This window comes from Vigna unguiculata, chromosome 11 (assembly GCF_004118075.2).
Source record: "Vigna unguiculata cultivar IT97K-499-35 chromosome 11, ASM411807v1, whole genome shotgun sequence".
NCBI lineage: Eukaryota > Viridiplantae > Streptophyta > Magnoliopsida > Fabales > Fabaceae > Vigna > Vigna unguiculata.
The window spans coordinates 36746554-36763410 of record NC_040289.1 but is presented as its reverse complement, the minus strand read 5'-3'; the positions used below and the strand labels follow the sequence as shown (position 1 = coordinate 36763410).

Here is a 16857-nt window from a genome sequence, read left to right as displayed (position 1 = left end):
CTTCTGTTAAGGCGAGTGGATAATGTTTCATATATATTATTATCATAGTAATATAATGCTTTCTTCGTGCTACAATTCTCTATTGTTTTTAAATGTGTTCTGAATGGACTAATATATACTAATCTACCACCAAAACATTTTTTGTGTTGAGCTATGTTTATTAGAATGTTACTGATTTCATAATAAAAAACATTTTAGTTCTGATGCATAATTCTGCTACAAGCTCAAATCACCCGTGTGAATAGAGAATGATCTTGGGTGAAAGTGTGAAAACTAAAATGAGCCATCACCTTGTTTGAAACTTCTGAGAAATATGGTATATATAATCCAAGTTATACAATTATTCATCATTAGACATCATATCAGATAAAAATATACCAGTATGTAGTGTGCTGGTTACTAGTTACTGACAAATTACGAATAGTGGGTGATGGGGTGAATCAAATACTAATATTTACTTGTTCGTGAATTTGTTAAGTATTTAGATTGAAAATAGGACATCTTTAAGGAGAACGTGAGCAATGAGATTCACATCATTGGACCAAAAATACAAGAGAATGCAGGGAGGCCATAGAGTCATGGTTGGAGTCTAAAAAGCATATATAAATTACATACAACTAACAGTGATATGTAAAAATTTCGCTTGATCAATGAGAGGAAGTAGAAGAGAGAAAAAGACTATACAGTTTCAGTTTCTATACTTCCTGGTTTCCAGTGTTGTTCCATCTTTAAGACTTTCCTGTGCATCATTGTCCATGCCAAGGCTGAAGAGAGCAGCTGCTTGAAGATAGTATGCAGTGGGCCAGGTTGGAGATATTGATTGAGCATGCATGGCATCTCCAAGTGCCTCTTGAGCCATGTCATTCATCAGATAGCATAAGCAGCGTCTGGCATACACGGTAGGTGATACCATGGTTCCACCATCGATGAACTACACACAGAACAAGAATACTGAAACTCGGTCTAGCAAAAAGAAAGTTGGCATGCATATCCATCAACTATAGATGAACCTCCCTCTTCTTGCAACTTTGAAGATGTACAGTATGATTTTAAATTGCCCCAAACATTAATTTTCCAAGGTTTTGGATGAATCCAAAGTACCCTCCTTTATAGTACCAAAATTGTAATAGCCAAAACATTCAATCTAGAAAAGCAACTGTTGGTAGATATGCCAGTAAATACTTCATTAACAGAGTAATCATTAGTCTTGCATTTCTAGCTGACTTACTTGTGTATAGCAGTCAATGGCTGTAGAGAAGTCTCTAGCATGGAAAGCAGAATCGCCTTGCTTCTTAGAATTTAGAGTATCTTGTATTTGATTTGTCCACATTTGAAAGGAAAGCTGTGACAACATGAAAGTAGACAAAATACAAATCCATTATACAAGGGAGGTCCAGCTCTGCTATGAACTACAAAAGAATTAGCAAAAAACACTTCGTTTGTCATACTACAGAATTTGTTCTTCTAAAGTGGTGGCATTGGAAAAGCAGAACCAAATCCAGAATTTGTTTGTCATACTACAGAATTTGTTTCTCTAAAATGGTGGCATTGGAAAAGAAGAACCAAAACCAGAATCTGTTTGTCATACTACAGAATTTGTTTCTCTAAAATGGTGGCATTGGAAAAGCAGAACCAGAACCAGAAGATGGCATTAGAATGAAGAAATGCAAAAGGGAAACTGTCATGGATATGAAAGGTTTACAACGCGATGTCTGTAGTTACCCATGACCAATGTCAAACAACTAGATCTGCATCAAGCAGGTTTCAAAATTGTGTAGACAAAAATGGAGGGCCCCTATACTCGCTGAATAAAAGTCTAAGCAGAGAAAGAAACAGAACCTATGAATTACCTCATTAGCAACATCTTCATCATCCTTGTAGCCCACTTTATCCAAAATCTCATGTACTGCAGTCAGATCTCTTCTGGAACAAGCGTCACCAAAAGGTGTTAATGAAACTGTTTCCTTTGATGACAGGCTCCGATCTGGTATGCCCATCAAAACATATGACGGTACCTGCAAAGTACCACAAGCTTCAAACCAAATACATTGCTACGATTCCAAATGCCTTCATTGATATATAAATATCAGCCAAGTAAATTTTGATCCTTGATTGAATTGATAGAATAACTTGACAAAAAAAGAAAAGCAGGAGGGAAGAAGAAGGGCATACCGAAGTTTCTTTCTGAAGAGGGGTGAGAGCAGTCACAAGCGATTTAACATTTGGTCTCTCACGAGGTTCATATTGCAAACAACGCGAAGCTAATCTCACTAACTCAGTCCCATCATCATTTGAAAAATGACCTTCCAAACATGAGTCCATCAGCAACAGAAAATTTTTGCCTCGTATAAGATCAAGTGCCTGCATGTAAAGGGGTTAGTTAATATACCTCTTTATTTATGAAACACCATATAGAATATATCATTTTAAACCAAACCAAAAATGATGTTACTGCAAATCTGGTAAAATCCAACCGTAAAGAGCTGACATTGTAAAGGTCAAAGTTTACTATAAACACAATGCCACCTTAAATTAAAATGAACACGAAATTGGAAAGAGGGAATGTACATGACTCGGTGGGATATGCTTTCCACTGAGAAGATCAAGCAATAGGGTACCAAAACTGTAAACTACACTTTCAGCAGTGATCCTTCCTGCCACATTTGAAAAACCATAGGAAAAACCAGAAGGCACGAAATTAACAAAAAGGTCCTTTAGCCCCAAATAATACAATATTAACAACGAAAAGGCTATATTACCTGTTCTCAAGTACTCTGGAGGTGTGAAGGCTAAATTTGTACTATAGCTTCTGCCATCCCTACTGTTTTTCATGAGTCCAAAACAAGAGAGTCTAGGGTTGCCTTCCTGTCCACCAATGGTACCACATAAGTTGTCAAAACATAACGAAAGAGGAACAAAAAGAGGTTAAAAGATGAAGCACCTGATCAAACAAAATTCTATAAGCATTAAGATCATGGTACAATGCTCTTCCTTTACTGCTGCAGTATTCCAAAGCTTGAGCTAAATACAAGGCCACCCTCAGCCTCATTGCCCATTTCATAGGCTGGGCTTCCCCTGCCAGAGCAGTTCATTCAAGTCACGAAATGAGTCAGATTTCAGAGAAGACATCACTCAAATTTTAATCTTGATGTAGCTTCTAAAGCAAAATATTGAAAATGCAAAAGGGGTTTAACTAAGTGACATCAAGATTAGATCTTCTCTTCCGTTGATTGCAGAATAAATATAAAACATATAAAAGATAAAATAAACGGAAAACTCACAATGAAAAAGGTGTTTAGAGAGAGTTTCATTGGGCATGAACTCTGCAACAAGCAATCTCTCTTCTCCCTCGCAGCAACACCCAACCAAGTTAGCCAATCTTTCATTCCTGAGCTGCCCCACAGCACGTGCCTCCTCCTGAAAGGTCCAACCAAACAAGACACCAAAATCAGACATAAAATTCCACTCACACCACACTGGGCAAAAAAAAAAAGCAAAAATCAGAAGCAGTGGCACGAACTAGGAATTGTCGAGAATCAGGCCAAGCAGACTTATTGAAGCGCTTCACAGCCACCGTCCTATCGTCCTCAAGCCTCCCTTTGTAGACAACATTTGGAGCTTTCTCACCGTGTTCCGAGACAATGTTGTCTGGTGAGAATCCTGAGGTGGCAACTCTGAGCTGATCCAAACTGTACTCACTGAACCCTCCCCAAGGATCCTTCTCATTCTTCTTCTCATCATCATCTGTACCCACAAATCAAAAACAAAAATAAAGTTAGCATTAAAATTAAAAATACCTCCTTGGTTTTGTTTGTGTGTCCCCAGTGAAGTGGAAAAGCAAAGTCACCATTATCAGATAAATCATGGAGGTTTGATTTGACATGGGAAGGCCACCAGCAGAGAGAGAATTTAGAGCAACGAGCTCCCATCGGAGAGAGTGCAATCACAGCAACAGTGAGAGCAAGAGAGAGAGTAAGAACAACAGCAACAGCAACAACTCTTACAACTCTTGATGTGTCAGTTTAATGGAAGAAGAAGAAGAAGAAGAGAAGAAGAAGAAGGGGTTGGAGAGAAGAAAGATAAAATTAAAAAAGGGGAATTTAAGAGGAGTGTGGCATGGAAGGGATAAAAGAAAGGAGAAAGCGGTGTTTGGGAAGAGAGAAAGTTGGGTGGGAAAAAAAATGGGTTTTTTGGGATCCAAAGGTTTTATTTTTTCTTTGGTGAGTGTTTGCTGCGGTGGTGCTGCTCCTGCTGCTGCAGTGAATCAATGATATCAGTCACCTCTTCTCTTCATCATTCCTCCTTTCTTCTCACACACCTTTGCACTTCCTTGCTTTTACCCTTTTCAATTATTATTTTCATTATTATTAGTCTCTAACATTTTTACTTTTTAAGGTTTCTTCCTTTTGGATGCAGACACAACACAACCATACATATAAAAAAAAAAAAACTCTTCTACAAGATGGGTTTCATGTTAAATTAAAATAATAAAATATAAGTCATTCTTATAAAACATGAATAATCACTATAATCAATACTTTTTATTTGATATATTCCTATGTACTTTTGAAAACAATTTTACCCAAATTTACTCTGGTAAACTTCTCCAAATAACTTATAAAATAAGTTATTGTTAATTATATTATAAATTAAACAAACAGTTAAAAAGTACAATAAATAGTTTTTTCAAAAATATATCAAGCAAATTCACTCTTTAACTATGCCTTAGAAACTTGGTCCTGTTTTAGTTTCAATATCAATTGAATGACAAAAATAATATTAATTTACGGTATGAGTTTTATTTTTGTAATAAATATTAAACAACATTATAATTTATGATAATTTATGAAAGATGGTAAGTAATTTTTTTAATTCAAATTTATTGAATAATAAAATTGTTTGATATAAAGGAAAATATTTATTATTATTTATATGAGTGATGATTCTTTTATTATCCAAGAGATTTTTAATGAAAATAATTAAATTATTTATAATTTATTTATATTAGAAAAAATGTATAAGAGACCTATATTAAACCTAATATTTAAGTAAAAATTTAGTGATAGACATTGATGTTATCAATAACATGATTATATTTAGAAAATAAAAATATTTTAAGTTTATTTTATTTTATTAAAAAATTAAATGATACTATATCAACCATTTTCGTTGATTTAATGATTTACTATACACTTCTTTTTTTGTGTAACTTTTTTTTATCAGATTTTGAATTTTTTTATAAAAATTTAAAGTTGATTTTACAATTTAGTTAAACCGGTTACTGATCTTAAATTAATGTTACTTTATAAATAATTTATTTATAAAGTAACATTTATATGGACCATCGTAGTTGTTTCACATTTAAAGGACATCACCAAAATTTAAAACTTATGTATCACTACAAGCATACATTGTTTGTGTTTTAACAATCATTTTCTTAAACTAACTGATTCTAACCAATAAAGTCTTAAACTTGGATGTCTAATATTTAATTCTTAAAATAAAAAATAATAACTTTTTTATTATTAACAGTTTTATCAATTTACGTCTAATTACTTTTAAAGGATGCAAAGTTACCAACTAACTTTATTAAAAACAATAGAAATACAGTTATATTTTATTTATTTTTAATGAAATTAACACATATGTTAATAATGGATTTTATTCTAAACTCCCTCTTACGTTGTAAAGGATTTAACCATTATTAACTACTGGTATTTTTATTATTCTTTTACCATGACAACTTTTTCAAGATAGATATTTAATTGATCACTTTTACTATAATCTGGTTTATTATATTTTTATTTATAAAATTCAAAATTTGACGTAATGTAGATTTTATTTTTTTCTCTTGATGAATATAAACGATATGGAATTTTTTATATTTTATATATTTTATTTGAAAAAACATGGAAAAGGATATATCAAAATTTTGAAAGGGAATGTAAAATTAAGTATAAGTATTATCACAATATTAATGTCTTATAGATAAAAATGAGAATGTAAGGGTCACCATCAAAGTAAAAACATTAGTTGCATAACCCATTATATCTTATTACAGATACTTAGGTACATTTATTGTTGCCCTAATAATTATGTAGTCACTTTCAACGTTCCCCTGTCTTTATATACAGTAGTGTCACAAGGATTGAGAAGTTTCATTAATTTGATTAGTGACGTTATATTTCTTATCAATTTATATTATGCTTTTAGTGTGGTCTTTATAATTATAGCATTTGGTTAATTAAACATCCCTAATTAAAACATCTCTGTTTTCAATAAAAGAGTCCAAACAAGTTAATATTCAATCTAAATATCAATGAATTTTGTAAAGCTATAATTAATAATGGCAATTACCTACTAGATGATCTATCGATGCACATTTTTTAAACGTTACAACATCGTTAAATTAAAAACTATCATAAATGGCAAATTCATATTTAAATTTTGATTACACATATTAATAATTTTTTAATTAATAACTTGAGTATCTCCCTCCCCAATTTGTTAAGTCACCTCACTCATGTGTAGATGACAAATATGATATATAAAGTTAAAATATGTGTAGATATAAAATATATATACTAAAGTATAATGAATATAAGTATTTTTATGATGAAGTATGTACATTATCATGATATTTAATGCGTGGATATCTATTATTGTTAATGAATATTTAAGGCTTTTTTTTAAATTTAAATAACCAAAATAAAAGTATTATGAAATAATCGTTTAAAATTTTATTTTATATATTTTATCTTTTATCTAGAGTATGAAATTGAAATTATTTTATAAAATATTGATTTTTTTTTAATTTTTATATTGTAGTGCATCTTATTTAAATTTGTTTTTAAAAAAATAATTTAATTTAAAATTAAAAAATAAAATAAAATATAGAAACATTTGCAGATATTAATACTCACGTGTATAAAAAAATCGTGGAATTGTTCTACAAATATCCTTTGAATAACCGGATAGGTAATTAGAAAAAATAATTTAAATATTTATTTTTAAACAATTTTGAGTGTAAAATAAACAAATCATTTACATAAAAGATTAAAATATAATAGTGACTTTAACTATTTTTTATGAGAATATTAATATTTTAAATTTAAGTTTTTAAAAATAATATTATTAAAATCAATCACAATATATAGTATAATATTCGTTTTAGAGTTACTTATCTCTTAATAAACATATAATTAAACAAAGAGAAAACGATATACATTATCTCTTTCGATTCCTAAATCTTGAAGTGTGAAGATTTCTTTTCGTAGATATCAAAATAATAATATCATTATTGTTAAGAAGTGAATTATTATTATTAAATTAAATATTAACGGGTAGTTTAATAAAAAATACGATTATATGAAATAATAAAGTTAACAAATATCAAATTTATAGAACAGACATGATTATAATATTATTTTAAGAATAATTTTAAATCTAATTTAATTGTATAAAATTAATTTATGAGATAGATGTGTACTTATTATAAAATGTTTAATTTTTATTGTTATTATTATTTATTTATTATATACAGTATTATTTATATTAGACAATTTCACACTATTATCGAACATCTCATTGTTATCCTGTTCAATGAAATTAATATTCGAAATATATTGAATTTATTAATAATGTATTATGTTTATTTAATATATATATATATATATATATATATATATATATATATATATATATTATACACGAGAACATTTTGTTTTTCAAGACATCGTTGATGTACCACCAAACTCCGAAGACAGAACCACTTTGATTTGACCCAGGTTATAAAATATCTTTTTCTTTATCTCTAGCTATTTATTACTAAGTAATTAAGGTCCGAAAAATGGTTAAATTAAATTTAAATAAAACTAATTTTATCTCGAAAGCAGTTCAACTGAAATAAACTATATAATCATTTATGCAGAGGTAAAACACTGCATTGCAAATCAAGTTAAAAGAATTTCTTGAACTACCTTAATCACTTGACTATCATAAATAAACTCATTTTAAATGTTTTCAATTTCAAATACTACGTTTTAGTTTATAAAGTTTTATTTAACATCAATTCCGTTTTTATAGACTAAATAAAAGAAGAAGTCTAAAATTTTCTTTTACGTATTACACTGTTTGATCTCATATTCTGTTTAACTTTTTCTAGCTCGTGAGTTTTATTTTATTTTGAAAAAAAAACCATATTTCCACTAATAATTTATAAATTGTGAAAGCAAACGAAAGTGTTGTGTCTCCAATGAGACAGAAGTGGCCGTAGTTTTCTTTTGTTGGCTTTGGTTGCTGATTCTCAATGGATTATGATAGTTAATTAAGACATGATTCAGTTAAAACTAGTCATTATGTCACTTTCATGCACAATTTTTTTTTTTCAGTTTATCATTGATGAGAATCACGTGTGAGATTCTAACTTTGGTATTCATTGAAAATATATAAATGAAAAAAATAAATACTATATAAAAAAATATTTATAAATTTATTGTTTTAAGATTTTATATTAATTGTTTTATGTGAATTCAGATCAGTGTTTGATAAATGTTGTGTGCGATGTATGATATTTCTTCTCAAACATTGTTAGAAATAATCAAAGTGTGAGTTAAAAATATTACATTAAATATAGTAGACAAAGTTAAACACTATATAAGAATAAAGATCAATAACACTATTGTCTTAATATTTTGGGATAAAAATTGTGTCGAATGTCTTATATGATAATACTAATGTCATATATATATATATATATATATATATATATATATATATATATATATATATATATATATATATATATATATATATATAAACCATAATCTCTCAATGATTATAATCATGACCCCTGGCATAGAAATATAACCTATCAAATATGTAAAATAAGATCATCAATTACAAAAGTATATATATTTACAGGAATTAAACAAAGAGGTATTTAATAATAGATATTTATTTATATGGTAATTAAAATAATAATTAGTGAGCATTATTAATTGGTGGAGAAACGGCATTGTGCTTTATTTTTATCTGGACAGGACATCCTGATCCAGCTATAACATTTCTCATAATTGTTGATAAGTGGTGGAACATTTGACACCAATGGTCCCTTATTTTTCTTTTAACACCTCCACTAATAATGCACCTCTTTGGGGAGACACACCCCTACATGGTTAAGCAAAAAATCTTCCATCAAAACCTCTTTTCTTCATCACTTTCCACCTCTCACTCCCACGCATCATTCACACAATAAACAAAACTACCTTGCAAGCAACCCTCTGCATCATTCACAGTTTTTAATAAAACTTCCCAAGATTTCACCTCTCGGATTTGCCACAGAAATCTCCAACATGCCTCTGAACAAAATCCTGCACCTTTCGGATTAGTCTAGGAAAAAGGAATCTCTGTTGTTTTTTTCACAGATCCAAACCCACGTGTTCACATCATAAAAACAGCTCATGTTATTTATTCGTATAAATATGATCGAGTAGATAGATTTTTTTTCATAAAATTGCTTTAAAAGTAATGATTATAAGTTGGAGTTGTGGATACATAAATGTATAAGGTGACAATCGGTATAAATGAAAATGTAAAGTTTGATATATAAAGCTGTGTAAAATCCAGAGATGTAACAGGTTTACACAAGAATAGTTTGATTTGATGGACATAGGATTTATGAGTAAAAACTATGAAAAGGTGGGAAGTTTTGTGAAAGGTGTGGATGCAGGAATTGATAGTGAGGTAAATGAGAGTGTGGAGAAAAAAGTACAGAGGCATGTGTAATACCAATGATGTCTTGGTTTGACGCGAGTGTGGTGAAATTTGAGTCTTTGTCATTGAAAGGGAAGGACATAGGACATGCCATGTTATTAATGCAAATTAATACAAATGGTAAAAACACCGGTAGCTTTTCATACCAAAGTATAAATCAAGAAAGGCATGTGATGTACAAACCATGCATATGTATGCTTGCAACACCAAGACAGTTCAAATGTAAACCCCTCATCTTTGAAAAAACTTTCATATCATAAAATAATTTCATAATATAAGTGAATACAAATTCTAATTTATCTTTCATAATAATAAGAGAATAATGATGATAAAATAAAGAATAAATGTTTTTGTCCGATTAAGAACATGCTTATTCACTCTATTCCCGTAATAAAGAAACATATTTTCATTTATGAACTCATATAGAGAGTATAAATGTTAACAACAAGTCTTTCTTGATGAATACTCTTTAATATTACTTGTTTTGAATAATACATAAACTAGTTATAGAATGACAACCTCCAAGCGCAATCTCAAAGCGTAATCTCCAATCTTCAATTACAAATTATTCTCTAAGCTCAATTTCCTCTCTTCGCAAATCTTAATTGATGAATAAGAACCTCCACCACCTAAGAACCTTAATTTTTTCCTTTCTCACCAACCCTAATTTTTCCCTATCTCTCGACCACTCGAATGCCCAATTTCAGTTTTTCACTCAAGGATAACTCTCACTGCAGTAAACCCTCAATTCAAACTTTTTAATTTTTTTTACTTAACTATGTTTTATCTTTTTACGTGATTTATTTTCTTTTATTTTCCTAAAATATAACTAACGAAACACTATGTCAACGTGTGTCATCATATATTAAAAAATTTGACACGTAATTCAAACAGTTTCACTGTGTCACTGTGCCGCTAACAATTTTAACATTGTTTGTCAAAAGGACTCGATTGAATGCAATTTTACAAAAATGAGGACCAAATTGACCAAACAACGAAAATATGGACCAAATTGAATAATTTTGACAAAAATAGGGACCAAATGTATATTTAAGCCTAGATCCTTTTTTTTCACGACCCTTCAACTACAAACATTGAATACAACTACTACCAAATCATAACTAATGAACTTACATGTCATAATCATTACTAAAATCACTCTTAACCTTTGCAATCCCCTAACATAATTAATATAACATCTTATTATTATATGCAACTACTCACATATTTAAGTTTATCTAATAGTAAATTTGATTTTTAAACTTAATAGTTTGAAAAAACTCATCAATTCACATTATTTATTGTCATTCTTAAATAATGAAAAATAATCATCCTGAAGATATATAGGGAAAGAGTCTTTTTAATAATAATTTCGTAAGAAACATGAATAAAATAAGGGAGATACAATACCAGTCAAATATGAGTCCAATCAATATAAGAGATTATCATCACACCCAACTCAAAACAGTAAGATAATGGATTTATGAGTCTTCGTTCTTACATGATATTCAATTTTATTATTTTTATTTAATGTGAAATTTAAACTCGATTTCCAACACTAATAATAATTTAGACTCATTTAATCTAAATTAAAATAAACAATATATTATCACCATATTTCCGAAAAAAAAAGAGATTATTTACTATTTGTTCCATTTCACAACAGTAGGATTTTGATCACGTAAGCCAAAACGTTTTTCTTTATCCAATTTCTAAAATTGTCTTCTTAAAAACGAAATGTAATACACGTGTTCAGACTCTACACGTGTGTGATCTAACATCAATTTTTATATCATTGATTATTAGAATTGGTTAATGTTTAATTTGAAGAAGTCTAGTATTGAACTAAAATCTTGAAATATTTGATATCTGGGAATAATGATTTCTTAAAAACAGTTAAACCTGATATTATGATAAACTTAATTCTGTTTTATTATTAAAAAATATAACTAGGAATATTTATGCAAGTTGTGCATATGTAAAAGAATGATGTGTTAAATATATTTTTATCCTTTAATTTCTGGTAAAAATTGAAATTATTCATTTTTTAAAATTTTTGTCTAATTTAGTTTATCAACTTTAGATATGTCAGAGTTTAATTATTTTAAGCAAAATTTGTTAAGTTTATTTGACATTTCAAACGTATTTTATGATAGTATTTGAGTTGTTTATACTGTTTGATAATTTTGTTTTCATATTAATTAAGAAACTATCATAAAACGTGTTTGAAAAGTCAAATAAACTAAATAAAATTGGATTAAAAAGACTAAATCCGTGCATTTTTAAGGTTAAATAACTAAATTGGACCAAAATTTTAGAGAGTTACTACTTTCAATCTTCGTGCAAAGTTAAAAAATCAAAAACATATTTGATTCAAAAATAATTAATACAATATTTTTATTAAAATATTTAATTTATTCTCTCATTAAATGATGTAATAGGAGTAAAATACGTGTTCTTGACAATGTTTTGAGTATAACTTTATACCCATTTTTTTATGAGAATTTTTTGTGGATAACTTAATATTGATCTTCTTACTATAATCTCAAGCCAATATTATTATAATAAGGTTTTAAATTGTGATAGCAGTTGTAGTCGCCATTGCGTTTCAATGCTGTTCGATCACGTAGTGACCAAACTTTTAAACTTTAATTGCTATGTGTTCTATGCTTAAATAAACTATTGAATTGTTAATGTATGTCGTGGACGCGATGCACACATTTGACAGTATTAACAATGTTATTTTAAAGAAATAAGAATGTTTTCATATATATAATACAATGACCGACCAATTTACAAGTTCTTCAACACATGCAAAACACGTAAAACGTTAGTATACTCAAAGAAGAAAACACTTAACTGAACACACAACGACATTCTCCAGACAAAAGAAAAGAAACATGTTGACACGCACTGATCCGAACCATAGTTTATAATAACAACAAGGATCGTAACAGCTACTATCATTTACTTTCAAATCCTTCCGTCACATATGACAAAACAAGTGCTCACCCCAATAATATGTCGGCAACATTTTTTTATCCACAAAGCAAAAAAGATAGTTTTTTATTTTTCATTTTTTTTATTTTTTTTAAATATGCAATATTAGACTCTTCATATATTTAACTTTAATAGGTAAATTTTATTGAATGACATACTAAAGCTATGAAGTTTAATTATTTGGTTGGCCCAATTGCTTTAGTCAGCCCGGCCCAATAACGTTATAGTTATCTCTTTGAATAAAAAAAAGGAGAAAGGATTTGTACAGTGTGCGAGGTTGGAGAAGGTAGAGAAAGGTTAAAGGTGTTAATTAGAAGCAGGTTCTAGAAGAGTGTGGTTTGAGCAGAGAGAGTGGTGGAAGATGTCGATTGTTCCGATGAACCAGGACGAGGGAAACGCCTTCAATCTCTTGGCTCAGTGGGATCCGTTCCTCGATTTTCCTCTCCCTCCATCCATCTCCAACTTCTTCCCCGGTTTCGAATTCGGATCCGGGTCGTCGGTGAAGACGCGTGTGGACTGGAGGGAGACACCCAGAGCACACCTGTGGGAGGTGGCGCTTCCCGGCTTCACCAACGAAGACGTGCTGGTGGAGCTCCAAGACGAGAGGGTGCTCCAAGTGAGCGTGGAGAGTGGGAACTTCACGACCAGGTTCAAGATCCCCGACAACGCGAACCTCGAACAACTCAAAGCCAACATGCGTCACGGGGTTCTGGTTGTAACCGTTCCCAAGGTTCACCAACCGCTTCCCCCACCGTCTAGTAGGAACATCAGGGTCGTTGAAATCGACGGCACCGACTGAACCCTTCACAAGACAACCTCAGTGAGCAAACTCTGTCTGTCTCTTCAATTTGTTCACTGTAAAAGTCCAAACGTTGTTTTTCTCGTTGTCTTTAACCATATCGTGTGGGTGTATGTGTCGGATACAACTCTGTTTTGTAAAACGTGTGCGATACCCTGCTCTGTTAAGTTAAACCAATGTAAATATTATATATATATATATATATATATATATATATATATATATATATATATATATATATATATATATATATATATATATATATATATATATATATATATATATGTATGCGCATGTTTGGAAAGTTTGGAAATGGATGCTCTATGTTTAGTACATGCTTAACATTGCAAACAAAGTTTATGAAACTGACATAGTTTTTTTCAGCGTCCTTAAATGGCTAATTTAAATTAACCTGCTGGAAGCAACAATCATAAGCCTCCAGTGGTATTAGCATACCCAAATGGTTTGTTGATTACGTTCATCAGAATTTTAGTTATTTTTATTCTGATAAACTTTTTGGACGGTGAATCCCAATGTACTAACAATAATTTCTCATTTTTCGTGATTTTATTTTTTTATATTGTCCTGATAGAAAAATGCACTTGGGTCTTGGGTCTTGTTCACTCAAAATCGTGTTTCCTGTATTGTCTCCAAATGAGGGAGTATGATACTGATATTGATAATGATGCGATACCGTATTGCATAACAAGACGGCATTGATGAACGTGTAGACTTTAGGATAAGCCTGCGTGAAAAGGCAATTGGAGAGAAGATTCTAGGTTGATGTGTATCAATTGGTTTTGTGTTTCTTCTCTGTACTTGTAGAAGAAAATTCGCATAAATGCTTGTAGTTGACTCTAATAAAAGGAAAAACATTAATTTACAACTTTCCTAACATTACAAATTTAGACCTCACTTTTAGTTATTTCCGTTTTCAAAAAAAGTTTTCTGGTCTTTTAGAAAGAGAAAAAAAAAACATACCAACGTCCCCTTGAGAGGATTTCCCTTTTCTAAAAGGGGCTTCTCTCACTCCTAAACCTTCTCTATCTCCGATAATTACCCTAATCAAAAAGTATGAAACGAATTTCGATATCTGTTTCATAAATTTTCATGTTTTTTTGTGAAATAGATTTTGGAATCTGTTTTAGAAAAGTATGAAACGGATTCTGAAATCCGTTTCACAAAGAAAAATTAAAATTTGTGAAACGGATTTTGAAATTCGTTTCAGAAATGTATGAAACGGATTCAAAAAAAAATTAAAATTTGTGAAACGGATTTCAGAATCCGTTTCAGAAATGTATGAAACGAATTCTGAAATTCGTTTCACAACAAAAACATTAAAATTTGTGAAATAGATTTCGGAATCCGTTTCATACTTTTCTGAAACGGATTCTGAAATCCGTTTCACAAAAAAAAAGTATTAAAATTTGTGAAACGGATATCGAAATCTGTTTCAGAAAAATATGAAACAGATTCCGAAATCTGTTTCTAAACAAAATTAACATTAAAAATGTGATTGTCGTTGATGTCACTGAGGGAGGGTCGAAGGTAGTGTGACGAAGGAGGTTGAGTTGGGGGAGGCCCATGGAGAGGGCGGGAAAGTGGGTGGAGGAGGCGATGAGGAAGGTGAGACCTTCGCCGGAGGGGCAGGAGGAAGAGGAGAGGATGGAGAAAGAGAAGTTGGAGGAGAAGGAGGCAATTGGTTTGGAGGTGAAGAAAACAAAGAGTCAAAAGGGTAATTATTGAGAGTACAGGAGAAGGTTTGGTGCATGGAGAACCCCCTTCTAAAATGAATGATGGAATAATTTTATTTGTTGAAGAGGAAATTTATAATTAATTTTTCAATGAATTTATGATCATTTGTTATTGATATGCAAGGGTTTATTTTTTTCATAAACAATTAAATTGGTTTACTTTTCTTTTTTATATTGATCACTTTTGAAAAGTCATCTAATTCTTTATATCTCAAATATTTGTTATATATGAATCGGAAGGAGTATTATATATTTGGGTTTGATTATGATGCATTAATGAATGAATTGAAAAGGAGTAAGTGTTAGTATTTGATAGGGACAAATGGTAGACAAATCTAATCCAAATTTAATGTTAATTGATATCCAAGATTTGATTTGGCTCGGTTGCACCAATGAAATCAGTGTTGCTTCATTCTTACGACTCCTAACTCCAATAATAGCGTCACAAAGATGTAGTTAGGCGCGAAGAAGAAAGGGACTCCTAAGATTGCATTGTTTGTGGTAGTGCTTTTCACTTACACCATGCAAATTTTGAGTTGTGTTAGGTGGTCTTCGACCATCTTTTCATGTTGAAAACTAAATAAAAGGTTAAATATCTTCGTGGTTTATAAATTTAAATGTGAAATTATAATCTATCATTATTTTAAGTTTTCATATATATCTTGATACTCAAATTTAAAAAATAATACGTAAGATAGTTTTTTTTTTAAATATTAAATAACTTTTCGACTGATATTTAAACCGAAGCATTTCAAATGTTATACATTCCTCAAATCTCAAACAACATTCTAACCTCTGTTTAACATACAAAAAGAAATATTTACGATAATTGTTTTAAGAGAATTATATTTATTATTTTTTAAAATTTAAAAATCAAATTATATCAAAATTTAAAACATGAATAAATTTTAATTTATGTCAAAGTTTAAAAATTAAAAAATATATTTAATTCTTAAAGAAAATTTAATAACAAGTCCAAATCTCAATTAAAATATTTTTTTTATGAATATGTTAATATTATGTGAGAAAAGTATATGAAATGTCAACAACATCTGATTAAAAAAAAAAAATTATGCATTTTTAAAATTAAAAAAATAAATTGAATCAAAATTTCTAAAAACAACTTATTTTAATTTTTATTTAAAAGAACCGTAAAATATTTAACCCTTCTTAAAATATACAAGACTGAAGGATAAGATTGTGAAAACAGTATAAAAAGATTACCCTATGCCAGCTTTAAATGTTAAAAATTTCTGCCTTCAAACTTGGTAACCTTTTACCAGCAAAAAAACCATACTCATATCTCTTGTTGTTCGCTTTATGCTATCACTAAAATGAAACAGCAAGTTTGTTTTTTCTCCTTCTTATCAACAACACACTGATCTGACCAAGTCAAACTCTTACAACTTCAACACTGCAATGTATTTAATTCATCGTAACAAATCAAATTCATCTGTCTCGCTATATCTATTCTATTCTATTCTGAGCGGAACAAACTTTGCTTTATATTATGAATGAATATAATGTTTC

At 29.9% G+C, this 16857-nt stretch overlaps 2 protein-coding genes across 2 annotated transcripts; one reads left to right on the top strand and one right to left on the bottom strand.

Annotated features, from left to right (window-relative positions):
* Positions 1-502: 502 nt before the first annotated feature.
* On the bottom strand, positions 503-4334 carry LOC114170647 (serine/threonine-protein kinase BSK5). Its single transcript, XM_028056170.1, has 10 exons — positions 3848-4334; positions 3521-3744; positions 3282-3417; positions 2942-3075; positions 2760-2865; positions 2569-2654; positions 2173-2361; positions 1851-2015; positions 1229-1342; positions 503-931 (listed from the first exon to the last, which is right to left on the bottom strand). Exons 1-10 carry the CDS (start codon positions 3927-3929, stop codon positions 689-691), a joined length of 1479 nt encoding a protein of 492 aa, XP_027911971.1. The 5' UTR covers positions 3930-4334; the 3' UTR covers positions 503-688.
* An 8699-nt stretch (positions 4335-13033) lies between these two features.
* Positions 13034-13746, top strand: LOC114170529 (18.5 kDa class I heat shock protein-like). Its single transcript, XM_028056025.1, has one exon. It carries the CDS (start codon positions 13136-13138, stop codon positions 13571-13573), a length of 438 nt encoding a protein of 145 aa, XP_027911826.1. The 5' UTR covers positions 13034-13135; the 3' UTR covers positions 13574-13746.
* The last annotated feature ends 3111 nt before the right edge of the window (positions 13747-16857 follow it).